The 12,599-nt window shown below is 37.6% G+C and overlaps 2 protein-coding genes across 3 annotated transcripts; both read right to left on the reverse strand.

Moving 5' to 3' along the window:
* Nucleotides 1–80: 80 nt before the first annotated feature.
* Nucleotides 81–12,204, reverse strand: LOC137725251 (histone-lysine N-methyltransferase ASHH1-like). Its single transcript, XM_068463878.1, has 9 exons — nucleotides 11,868–12,204; nucleotides 11,240–11,396; nucleotides 9,738–9,824; nucleotides 9,324–9,408; nucleotides 9,154–9,247; nucleotides 8,837–9,035; nucleotides 2,887–2,921; nucleotides 939–1,410; nucleotides 81–729 (listed from the first exon to the last, which is right to left on the reverse strand). The coding sequence occupies exons 1-9, from the start codon at nucleotides 12,011–12,013 to the stop codon at nucleotides 460–462; spliced, it is 1,545 nt and encodes a 514-aa protein (XP_068319979.1). The 5' UTR covers nucleotides 12,014–12,204; the 3' UTR covers nucleotides 81–459.
* On the reverse strand, nucleotides 4,189–8,826 carry LOC137725252 (protein FAR1-RELATED SEQUENCE 11-like). Of its 2 annotated transcripts, none has more exons than XM_068463880.1 (4): nucleotides 7,037–8,826; nucleotides 6,807–6,884; nucleotides 5,536–6,714; nucleotides 4,189–5,432 (listed from the first exon to the last, which is right to left on the reverse strand). In XM_068463880.1, the coding sequence occupies exons 3-4, from the start codon at nucleotides 6,456–6,458 to the stop codon at nucleotides 5,132–5,134; spliced, it is 1,224 nt and encodes a 407-aa protein (XP_068319981.1). In that variant the 5' UTR covers nucleotides 6,459–6,714; nucleotides 6,807–6,884; nucleotides 7,037–8,826; the 3' UTR covers nucleotides 4,189–5,131. The 2 variants fall into 2 exon arrangements, with proteins under 2 accessions (XP_068319981.1, XP_068319980.1); XM_068463879.1 differs by having other exon boundaries at nucleotides 7,029–8,826.
* Nucleotides 12,205–12,599: the final 395 nt, after the last annotated feature.

Genomic DNA, 12,599 nt, shown 5'->3' on the forward strand with positions numbered 1-12,599 from the left:
ATACTCTCGTCCTATCTTTCGTCTCTTCTTCTCAAGCCATGATACTGCACGATATGTGAAAAAATAAAATAAAATAAAAATAATAGATTTAATTCACGTTGCAATATTCAATACCTAATTTCTCTCCTCCAATGAAACTATGTTTAGTTTTGACTTTACTCACATCACATAGTCCTGTGTCTACGGAAATGATGTGGAAATGGAAACAACGTTCCAGCCAAGTAATCAAAACCCCAAACGATATCAAATGTGGATCACCAAATATACAGGTAATAACAACCGCAAGTCGATTATTTCCAGAAGAAAATGAAGCTTCATAATACGTAGAATGGTAGCTCACAACGCCGACTATGTAAAAATAGTCCCAGAATCATAGTCGAAAATCTCATGGTGGTCAAACACGAGTAACGTTTCATTGGCTTTTCGGTTTCAAACCAATGAACATGTTTGGAAGAAAGATCAATCCTGCAAGTACTTAATCTCATTCTCGGTGTTGCCGTCAGATGGTTCAGCTTCGGTAGATGGCCTTCGAGGAGTGCAGGCAATGCCTTTAACAATGGAAGAATATAGGTCGAATTCCGCCTTCAGTTTCAAGCAGCAAGCTTCTATCCACTTCTCAGCTACACTTGTAGCTACACTGTCTTGGCTGTCCCTTTCATGTTCTTCAATGGCAGGTCGTATCTCATTGTATAGAGATTCAAGATGAGTGGCAGCATCATTTTTCATCCGCTGCGAACAAAAGTTTTAACATGAGCAGTTTCGATAATAGACCACTGCTGAGAGTGTGACAAAACCATTTAAGTTCAAATATTAAAACCATACTACAACAAAATGTAAATAACATAACTCCATGAAGCATAGATTTACATGTAAGGGCAAAGTTAATGACGATATTTTGGTCCACCGACAAGATCAATAAAAAACTGAAAAATAAGTACCTCATAGTTTAAAATTTCCTCTTGTGCTTCCTTTGACGCTAAAAACGCAGCAACAGATTTGGCGTCGACTTGCTTTTGTGCACCATGTTTCAACTTTCCATTATATTGTTTTGATCTTTTGTTTGACATGGACCCTGATCCAATGTGATAATTCCGACCTGCAGTATTACTGCGGATACGAGATATCATCGCATTCTTTTTTGAAATAGCCAGTTGATTGTCTTCTGAATAAAGTTTCCTCTCCATGTTCACTTCTGTTTTTACCTCCATAACTACACCCTCCATTGGAACAGAATCAAGTGATTGCACAACAAGAGCAGTAGACATCAACTGATGTTCAGAATCCACATTGACATTCTCCGTCATCCCATCAACATCAAACTCAGAACTTGAGGAGTTCACAGCCCTGAAAAGTCTAGACGAAGGCTCATCCTCTGCAGAATCGTACAGTGGAATTTTCTCAACGGAATATCTGTCACAAAGAGGCAAGTTATATTTGAATATGAAAAGAAAGACGTAACTAGAATGCACGTCTTCAAAAAATCTCTATATATATGTATGTGCGTGCGCGAGTGAGTGGCATGTTTCGAAAAGATTTTACTTTGATACAAAGACAAAGTCAAGATAAAACTGTGTCTAAAACCTATACCTTTCAACTACATAGGCCAAAAGTGTTAGAATAGTTCTGAAATTTAGCAAGATAACCAGTCCCACCAGAGAAGGTGGAAACTACTTGCACTGATCCACTCATTTGATTCATGTTTCTTATTGAACAAAAAAAGTGATATTGTTACCCCGTTGATCAAGAATTTAGATTTTTGGAAAATATCATGATCATCCAATAAAAGGGCTTCTACTTTTCCAAATGAACGATTTGAAGACCTATTGATTCAAACAACTGATTTTGGAGTTGATTATTAGGACCTTCCATGGGGATATCCTCAAAACTCAGGCTTCCACAAAACTCATAATTCTTGAAGAGTTTCCTCTTTTACCCTATCAGTCCAGTCAAGGTCTGAAACGGCTCAAGAGTTCAGGTCAAACAAGAATTATTTTTTTTATAGGAAGCACAAAATATACATATTAAGGGAAAAAAAAAAGGTATATAAAGAGACGAAAAATGTGTCCATCTATCAAAAGTATACAGAATTACAAACAATGTAATTACAGGAAAAGAAAAAAAATTATAAAATATGAAGAGGAACGGACACGACACTGGCACATCAATAATGACAAGGCAAGTTTTAACAAATTAAAATACCACACACCATGGATGCAGGAAGTGTATACTATATTTATTGGTTTACGGTTTAGTTTCATCTTTATGCATACTTAGCTTGTAATTAATTCATCTAAAGTTGATAGTCAAAAGGTTCATTGAAGGAATGTAAAACCAAAGTCCTAACTCCATATAAACTACTACAGTTTAGCTCTGTAAGTGTCATAAAAAATGTAAAAATAACAATATAGAAATACAAAAAATATAAGAAAGAATAAGTATTCATATGTAACCCTTTCCTATCGTATAACATCCACCTAAAGTTTTAACAGTTTCTTGAGAAAAAAACTATATTTTCACCTCAACCTATATTTTCACCTCAACTATGTCATCGAAGTGTTGGGAAAATGTCGACAGGGTGTTGGGTGGTAAAAAATGCACACAGACCACGTAGAAAAGCACTGTGTCGTTGTCCGACAAAAAACAACTTTGAAGAAGTGTCATTGCTAGATTACCATTTATTCATGCCTATAACGCAAACATGGGGAACTAATCAAAGGGAACAAAATTTAGAACTACAATAACTAAGTATGAATCTAAAAGAAGCAAGTGCATGAAGGCCGACCAAAACACAGGCTAAAGACATGTTAAAGTAAGAAATTCATGCAGCAATCCATTCTGCAAAAAGAAACTTTGAGGAGAAATGCATCCCAATGTATGGTACATTACCTGTCATCATCGTCTTCCCATAGGTAAGTATCCTCCTGTTTGTAAAACAGTTGCACAACACAGGTTAAAATATTTAGTAAGAAGAACAATTTACTGAACAAAAGGAAAGAAAAAAAACAGTAAAACACACACCAGAACTTTCTACAAATACACAACGCTAACTGCTAATAATAAATAGAAGCAAATCAATACTCGGACAAAAGCAAAATAACAGCAAATGAACACCAGAAATCCTATGAACACCCAATGCTAAATGCTAAAAAGAAATGAAATGCATAAATAAAACAAAACATGACCTACAAGATAAGTATGCTAATACAATTAGGATTAAACAAAAATTACATGGAACATTAAAAAAACATACAGTATAGAGAAACTAGTTTCTCGTATGCTGATTTTATGATTGAAAGCACTACTGATGGAAGACCGATACATTAATGTGGGGGTTTTAAAGGATTCTCAGTTCTTCCCAATTTCGTTGATATGTGCACGATCAAGATACAAAGTGTATTGTTTGTATGTTGACATGTACAGTTAACTGATAAGAGTGGTGCACTAGTGTGTACAATCTACTCTCGTATACTTAAGGTATTTTGGTAACATGAGATGGTATGTATGGGGGGATACATTACATTTGGGGCACCTAACAATCTATGGTATTAGAGCAATGGAGGGATACATGGTATATCTCAGGCCAACCGTTTGTTTATCATTGGACACCACAATAGTCAAATGCTGCCACTATGAATGATTTGTAGGATACAAGAGAAGCTGGTAGCTTTCGTAACAGGCGACGTATAGGATGCCCTGTCCATACTATAAGGTTTAACACTTAACCACCAAGTCTATATCACTGGAAATATCTGTTTCCATTATTTGTGTAGGGTTTGGATCCTTCTGGTGGGATTTGCAGCTTTGCTAGCAACATCCACTTCATGGCCTCTCCTTCTGGGCACATTTGTGCATATAGACGATATCTCCTTTCAGAGCACATTTGTGCATATAAGTGATCGAACCTGACCATTCTAAGCATATTTTTGAGACAGTTTGGACTTGTGACTTGCACCTGACCGAGTCAGATTTGATCAGAGCTGACAAGAGATTTGAAGCGTAAAATACAACTAGTATACAGTGTCCCATCCTTGTGCAGCTGGTGTATGATATCTGCTCCAATCAGACGTAATGGGAGGCACAGGATGCCCTGGCCTTATGAAGACCTACAAGAAACATATGTAACATTAATCCAAATTGTCTTTCTACAAATGATATAGAACAGTCCATTATTATGGGTATCATACCTCCACGCAGTGACAATCATTCATAAAACCAATAGCAATCTGTCGACGCCTTGGCAAAGGAACTGGTGCCGACCGAAGTGGTAGGAAGGTAAGGCACTGAGTAGATGATAAGTGGAAAAGCACGACCTTATAGCATGACGCTATAAGATGACCCATGTCAGGCATCATCATCCATCTATCAAATGGTGCTCTACCTTCATCAAAGAATGATAGTCTCTGTGCTAACTCACGAACCCTGTCTGTGCTGCCATACAACTCGCCATAATGTGCAGAAAATGAAGACAACTCAGTAAGCAAGTCATTACGCACTTGCAAGTATCCATTCTCACCCAATCCTACTAAATCAGCAACTGCCCTAAACCCGCAGTGACCATCATGACATACATCCTTGACTTGCTGAATGAAGGACCTCAATCCAATTGGGAACACATCAATATACGAAATACCTTTCATTGACAGCGTCCGGTACACCTGCATGAATATGAAACCTTGTGTATAAATGGGTAACTATATGATATTCGATTTAGTAATTGGTATCTTTATTATCTTCTTCTTGGTTCGCTCTGTTTGCTTGTATGTAAAATTTTGCTGACCATCCATTGGGCTAGGTGAGTGACCATCCACAGATGCAGATCTCAAATCAAATGCATATGGATCCTGTTGAGTGGACATATCAATTTTCCCCCTCAGTTGACCTCGTAATCTGGACTTGACTCCTGGTTCAACAAGATTAGTTGTATACGGTGCTACAAGTTCTCTCACTCTTTTCCTGAGCATCAACCTATTTTCTGCATTTGCCTCCAGAAAGTATTGTTGAAGCAACTCCAACTCAGGAAACTCATTCACATCCATAGAATCCTGAGCAGAACTAGGAGGTAGTATATCAAGTTTTGTCCAATGGGGGTCAAGAGACTCAAGAGGAATTGGCTAACACTCCCCCTTGTATTTCACAATCTCGTGGGCACAAGGTAGACCATGGGTTCGGGGTATAACACAACACCAATTGAGGTGGCTAGTTTGGACTGAGATGACACCTTCTCCAATGCAAACATAGATACAACTCCTCTCAGATATTTGAATTCTGAAGACTTGAAGCTTTGTTGTGTGACCATCAAACACTTGTCAAAAGATATCTTTATGTCAGTGTGCTGTAACTCAATAAGAGAGTGTATACTCTCAAAAGAACCCTCAAAATTCCCCTGGCTCATACCAAGTTCCCTCTTAAGCTTGGTATGTGCACCCTTGGCCCTATTAAAACATAAAAAATTGCAAACATGTTAACACAAAGTTACAAACTTTATAGTAAACCAATGATGTAACATTGAATGAGTAATATAACTCATGAAATTACCTGTTTGATGTTACATTACCAAAATGCATGATCATGTCCGTCCAAGCTGACACAAATCTGTCCTTGAAAGGATTCAACCATGTGTTTGTAACATATTCCATGACCTCAGTGTACATACTAAATTCTCTCTGTAACACTGCCAGCTCCCGTATGTAATCATTTTCTGTAGGAGAGGTCACCAGTACATTCCACTTCATAATAAATCTATCACACCTTTCCTTGGACTCAAACAAGTTTTTGCATTTGGCCAACACATGCTTATTAATATGCCATTTACATTTAAGATTTTTAGCAGTAGGGAATACTACCTCAATGGCTCTCATCAATTGCAAATCCATGTCTGTGACAATTACATTTGGCATGGGACACTCCACCATGACACCACGCAATTTACTTAATGCCCATATATAGTTGTCTTCTTTTTCAGAATTCAAAAAGACAAATGCAATTGAGAATGTAATATCAGTGGATGTGACGCCTACAACCTCTAGTAGGGGATAATAATACCTATTGATCTTGTACGTGTAATCTATCATCAAAATGGTTGGAAATGCACGTAACAACTCCAAACTCACAGGATGCGCCCAAAACAAGTCCTGCACACTATCTGACATAGGGCACCTCCTATGCAACTCGACATAGTCATGCTCATTCAACTTACGTAACAGTTGTTGCATTTGAGACCTCTCTGCCTTCTCTTTAACTCTTTGCCTTTGGCGTGCATTATAGATCGTCCTTATGGCAGCAGCATTGAGTTCATCCCTTTGCTTCAATGTGCTCAGGATTTCTTTGGGTCGTACTAAATTCTTTGACAAGTCTATCAAGAGTGAAGTCTCCTGCTCCGATAAGCTCCCTGCATATGAACGCCCATCAGGATACTCAGTGGATGCATGGTTATGCACTCCACGTACAACCTTTAGCATCCATCCGTCCCCGTTCGCTGACTTCTCACCTTTCAATGTGAAAGGACACCCACACTTCTTTGTACCTGTCCCATGTCATTTTTTTTGCAGCCCTAGTTTTCTTCTCCTTAAATCTTCCACCCCTCTCGCAACCTAATGTAACTCTTGGTTTCGTACTCTTACAACCCATATCAGATTGTAATGTCACAATAACAAACCCATTTCGCTTCCCCATCTGACAAGCCCACTGCATCAAGGACGCTCTAGTCTTGAATATCTACAAAACAAAGGAAAACTAGCATGCAAGTACCCAAAATATGCACATGGCTCTTATTGGGACAAAAGCATTTTAAAGACAAAGTCGGTTACCACATAAGTAGTAAATTCACTTGTGAAATTCATTACACGGTATGAGCGAACCCTACTATCTTGAGCAGAATTGTCGTCCTGCATTCTCAAAACAAGTTTGAACAAAGAATATGTTACAAGAGGAAGCCATAGTCACTATTGGAAACACTTCCACCAAACCCAAAGCTAATGAAGCTATCTCATAATAAATTCCATTATCAATTTAAAGATAAAGTTGGTAACCTCATTACTCGTAAATTCACTTGTGTAGTCTGTTGCACATTCTGAGCCAACCCCACTACCTTGAGAAGAAGTTTCGCCCAGCATTAGAGAAAACGAGTTTAGATGTAGAATTAGGTGAGTGTTCTGTTAGAGAATACAGCACATAGAGAGAATTGTGTGGCTAACTGGCTCCACTTTCTTGTTGGTGTGCAGCCATTTCTGGTCACACACCAAATGTCCTCTGCAGCAATATCTGGCTACACTTAATGAATGGTTGTTTGGCCACATATAACTGCACAGTACATTTGGTGCTCAGCTCTGAATAACCAAACAAAACGTGAGCCCAGTTTTAGTAACCAAAAGAACAAAACAAGCTCAACTAATTTGGCAAATAACATACCTTTCCATTCTCACTGACTTGTCATACATGATGATTTGATGCTCCATTGACCAAGAAAACTCAATATGGGTGTTATTATGTGATTGGGGTTTATGGAGTGATGAAGGGCTGATTTTGAAGATTGTGATGGGGTTATGGTTAGTATTGGATGGTAGGGTGGGTATAAGCCTGAGTGAGCTATGGTGGAGTAATTGGAAAACATTTTAGATGTGAATTAAGTTGTTTTAAGTCATTTTTCAAAGGTTATAATGGTCATTAAGAAGAGTTATTAAAGCTTAGAGTGCGCTGGTCAAGCCTAAAACATTATAACCACAAAATTTCCCTATATTTCAACATGTTAAAAACAACCCAATTTGGTCCCAAATTTGGCAAAGCTAGAATCATTAAAGAAACCCAATAAACTGGTCCATGAGACACCGTAAATATTTATTTTTCAGGTCGTTAGTAGTCTTTCTGAGGGAGAAAAGGAGATAAAACCAGAGATTTCTCTCTGCCAAACACCTCAATGTTTACTAATTTTCTCAACTAAGAGCCTAATTGAAATATTGTGAACTCTACAAAACCCTCTTTGCAAGAATAAAAACCATTAAAAGAACAAAAATTGGAAATTACCAACTGTTCAACTTCCAACTGATGATGGAGATGCTGCCATATAGTAACGATTCAAGTTTTTCGTTGCATGCTTCTGAAGGAGTCTATTGGTTGTGCAATGCTGTGCAGGTTTGAATGATAGAGACCTGGGGTTCTATTTACTAGCGTGCTAAAAAAAATAAAAAATAAAAAAACATAAAACCCATACCAAAAGAATTCCCTTTTCTTAAATATTGTAAGCGTGAGTTTGCTAAAGCATACCAACTCAAAGAAAAGGCTTACACCACACTTTTTTGAAATTTCGCAGAACACTTGCATGCCTAAAGACATTTTCAGGTTGCCTCTGTGAGGAATGCTTAAGCTTTTCTTTCTTTACGCTAATTGAAACAATGCCTCTAAACTAAGCGTCAGACATATACCCCCATAAAAGTTTGTTGGAGACAATTGCAAACCAATAGAAACTGCAAACCCCTAAAACCATTTTATAAGCATAAAATATGTAATTATAATCCAGGAAAGTTGATAGCATTAGAGAGGTTAGGCAATGAATTTCAAAGCAAACAATGGGACCATGCCCAGAGAAAAAGAAACTGAAAAGATTAAAAAAAAATGTAACCAGAAAGATTGCAGAACTTGCATTATGCATCACAGGCAAGATTTTAATTTTCTAGTTCAACGGCAGTATCCAGATAATTTTATAATGAGAAAATAGATAATGTGCAGCTATGGAGATAACAGCCACACTTATAGGCTATAGCACACCCTCGAAATGACTTCTTTTTCATCTTTAATATCTAAAATGAAGACTTGTGTCCAGAATGTTCAATCAATAAATTACCTGAAAACCACGAGACTTGGCCCCAAGAAATCCTGAACAGCTCGAAGCACCACAGAGGCAGCGAACCTTAGCTCCCCCGTACCATTCAAAATTGTAGTCATATGCCAACTCAGTTCCTACCAGTATATCTTGTTTTGCAAATATTCCAACCCTAATTTCCCCCAACACGTTCCACTTTCTTGTCTCACAATTTGGTTGGCTGAAAACATTGAAGTATAATAACTCAATCTCAACTTGGGGCAAGTAAATAAAATAACAGCTAGTTGTTCTAAAGATATACAAAATTTTCCCAAAAAGATTTGCCTGATAAGGCTCACCATGAATGATTTATAAAACGAGCAACGCTTCCCTTTTCAGTTGCATCAATGGATTCAGAGGCATTGAGAGAAATAATGAATGCATCTCGGAGACCTACACCAATGCAGAAATTAAATTCAGCCTCAAATAAAGTAATACAAACATATATTTGGTAAGCCTATTAAATCACCTTGAATTTCATAAGCGTGAGATCTTGTCTTTGCTTCTTTCCATGATATCACTTCCCCACAGTACTCAATAATAAATTGTCCTGCCTGCATTGTGCAAAGCAAATCAAATAGCTTACAATAAATTACAGATTCACTCAAAACATAAAGAAACTATAAATAGCTCACAGACTTATAAAGCTTCAAGGTTCTCAGTTGAGTCAAAACAAAAGTTCCAAAGATAAATAACATACCAAGATGCACTATACAGTTCAAACGTTTCAAAAAATAAATAAATAAAGCAACCATAAACTTGCCTAAAACCCAGTAATATGTATTAATTGACTCAACTAAAACAAATGAATAGCAAAGAACCCAGGTAAAGAGAAGTCACTTTACATTTGTAAAAAATAAAGATAAAACTAATAGGCTATTACCTTTATATTCTCATTAGCTAAAAGACCCCAACCACGACCTTCTGTTTTAAACAACTTTGTCTTGGCATATTCACATTTCTGAAATCTCTGTTGACAGTAAACAAACAAGGTATCAGAAATGAATAATAGAAATTTCATAGTATTTGAACAGGGAATTGAATATTCAAATTATCTTAAACTCACGCTAAGTACATCATTATCCCGATATTTTCACGAAAAAGGAAAAGGTGTTCTAGATAATTTATTAGAAAATTAAAAAAACAGCATAAAGAATGTTACAAAAAAATAGAGAGTTACAGATGCAACTATGAAATACAAAGATTGAATAGTGGTGCCATTCCCAACCCCATCTATTTCTCCCCGCCCACCTTTAACTAAATTTTGTGGTTACAAATAGGATGATGTCGCTATCAAATATAAACTTTCCTTGTATTTGGTAACAAATTCTCAACTCCATTGGTAACTGTGGTCTCACCACCATATTTACTCTATTTTAAATAATAAAAATTTTATGAAACAAAGGTAACAAATAATGAAAACTTGTCCATCTAACAAAGGAGATTAACCAAAATAACTGCACAAGCAAACTAATCATAATTTCATACTCCCCCGGTCCCCAACCAAGAAAAACTAAACTTAAAGGAATGCCCCTAAAATGGTTTGTCAACTTTAACAAATATCCCAAATATGCTAGGTCAACAGAGTGGTTTCCCAATAATAGGATGAAGGTATACCTTCTATAACTTGGATTGCGCTTGGACAAACCTAAGTTGTAAATCTCATTATTGACCAAAAACAAAATCTAAAAGCACATCCATAAATTCTGAACTGCAGAACCCATAAATATATCTATTGTTCAGAATTTCCATCTACCTGCCAAACTATACCGTTCTGAACCATAAACAATTACAAACCCTCATTGCCATGCAAAAACAGTTACGTCACAATTTTCATGCCATGCACAACTTTCATGTACACGCTTATGTCCGTAAGCATATAATCATTAGTAAGAGGCAGGTGGAGTGTGCATGCGTTGGGGTGTGTGCATAACATCTTATTCCTTCTGTGAAGAATTGAAACTTTTGATAGATGAAAAATCGGTTAAGATCAATACTAAACCAATATGCTGATAAACATTATGAGAGGATAATACAAAAGACAATTGGAAATAAAATAAATAAAACATAAATTGGTTAAGTATTATAATCTTCTACAATCACAATGTACAAAGTCCTGAACTATATGTGGCGACGCCATGAAGGCTTACATATAAACAGAAAAAGACAAATACGAAGAAATAATATGCAAGCAAACAGATCCATATTCACAAACCCACGAGCAGGAGGTGGGAGAGAAGACACACACACACACACACACAACACCAACACCAACAACAACAACAAAGCCTTTTCCCACTAAGTGGGGTCGGCTATATGAATCCTAGAACGCCATTGCGCTCGGTCCTACACACACACAACACCAGAGGAAAAAAAAATATTTACCTGATTCTTGCAATAGACACCGCAAGGGCAATGCGCAGGAGTGCATTCCGTGTTGGTTAGTACATTCAAGCACCTCTCTCCACATGCACTTTCAGGATCATTTTCATCATACTTGCATTCACATATGGCAACATCTTCCTCCGTCTGTATCTTGTGTCTGCAAATAAACAAAGAGAGGGAGAAAGAAACCTTGTTATATAATTTCAAATTGTCAACTGCTAATGCAAATAACCAACCAACGATAACCAACTACAAAAACCTTTCCTTGAACCGATTAGCAGGTAAAACTTGTAACTAAACAGTGTTCTGTCTCATTGGTCCTCTCAGGCTGATATTACTTTCAAGTGAGCAAATAATTGTATACCATCTATCTGAAACCCTAGACCCTAAACCTCGCATTGTAGATTCAAAACAAAATGAAACAGTCCATCAATCCTCCCAACTGCATCCGGCAATTAAAACACTTAACAGAGCCCAAATTACAGGCAAAGACAACAAATTGAGAAACCCAGAAGACAAATTGGCAAGTCATCAACCAATGCAGTTCTATTTCCACAAACGCAATTGCACAAAACTCATGCCGAAGCTAAAGCTAAAAACTAACAGAGAGACAGTGATTGTAACTTACCTTCTATGCAAGAACTCGTTTTGCTCAATGTGGGTGTACCGCGGCCCTTGTCCGGTACACTGTTCCGTCAAGCAGAGCAGCTGGCGCGCACAGTGTTCTTCAATCTGGTCAATTTCGGTGTGTGCGTGATCTGCCTCTGACTCCATAGCTTTCTGAAAGCTGCGATTCTTTTCGGTCGCTTGGTTTCTGGTCGAGACACTGTGTTTGGTACCCTCCTTCTTCCTCTCTCTCTCTCTCTCTCTCTCTCTCGTCTCTCTCTCTCTCTCTCTCTCTCTCTCCCTCCCTCTTACTGAAATTCCTCTTCCTCTTCCTCTTCCTCTCCGTCTGTCTCCCTCAACCAAAACCCTCCGTTCTGTTTCTTCCTGGGTCTTCTCTTCTGTTTCTTTATGAGAACTTTTTATGTGACTTGACCATCCTGCCCCCACCACCGCACATCTCTACTAGTAAAACACCCAGGCGAGCAGGCCCATCCAGGAGCCCAATCCAGCCCGTGCTGGTCCAGGAGCATGATCCAAAGCCCAGAAATGCAGGCGCGCGAGCCCAGATGCAACAGCATCTGCTAGTACAACATTAAGGCAATTTGTCCAAATTTAAATAAAGAACCCGTCCGAACCATATATGCTGTCAATAGCATATAATATAATTTACAAATTTAAGTGCATCCAACTTAAGTGATGTGAAATTTTATTTTATTAAGTTGATATTTTTTTTAAGCAAGTATATCATAATTTG

This window comes from Pyrus communis, chromosome 2, assembly GCF_963583255.1.
Source record: "Pyrus communis chromosome 2, drPyrComm1.1, whole genome shotgun sequence".
Taxonomy (NCBI): Eukaryota; Viridiplantae; Streptophyta; class Magnoliopsida; order Rosales; family Rosaceae; genus Pyrus; species Pyrus communis.

Bases quoted from the DNA above. Each gene is read 5' to 3' on its own strand.
- LOC137725251 (XM_068463878.1), bottom strand. From the start codon at position 12,013: ATGGAGTCAGAGGCAGATCACGCACACACCGAAATTGACCAGATTGAA. The intron at 9,409-9,737 runs GTAATAGCCTAT...TGCACAATGCAG, and splicing joins TAGCTAATGAGAATATAAAG to GCAGGACAATTTATTATTGA. The intron at 1,411-2,886 runs GTAATGTACCAT...TCTTTGTGACAG, and splicing joins TGGGAAGACGATGATGACAG to ATATTCCGTTGAGAAAATTC.
- LOC137725252 (XM_068463880.1), bottom strand. From the start codon at position 6,458: ATGCTAAAGGTTGTACGTGGAGTGCATAACCATGCATCCACTGAGTAT. The intron at 5,433-5,535 runs GTAATTTCATGA...ATGTTTTAATAG, and splicing joins GGTAATGTAACATCAAACAG to GGCCAAGGGTGCACATACCA.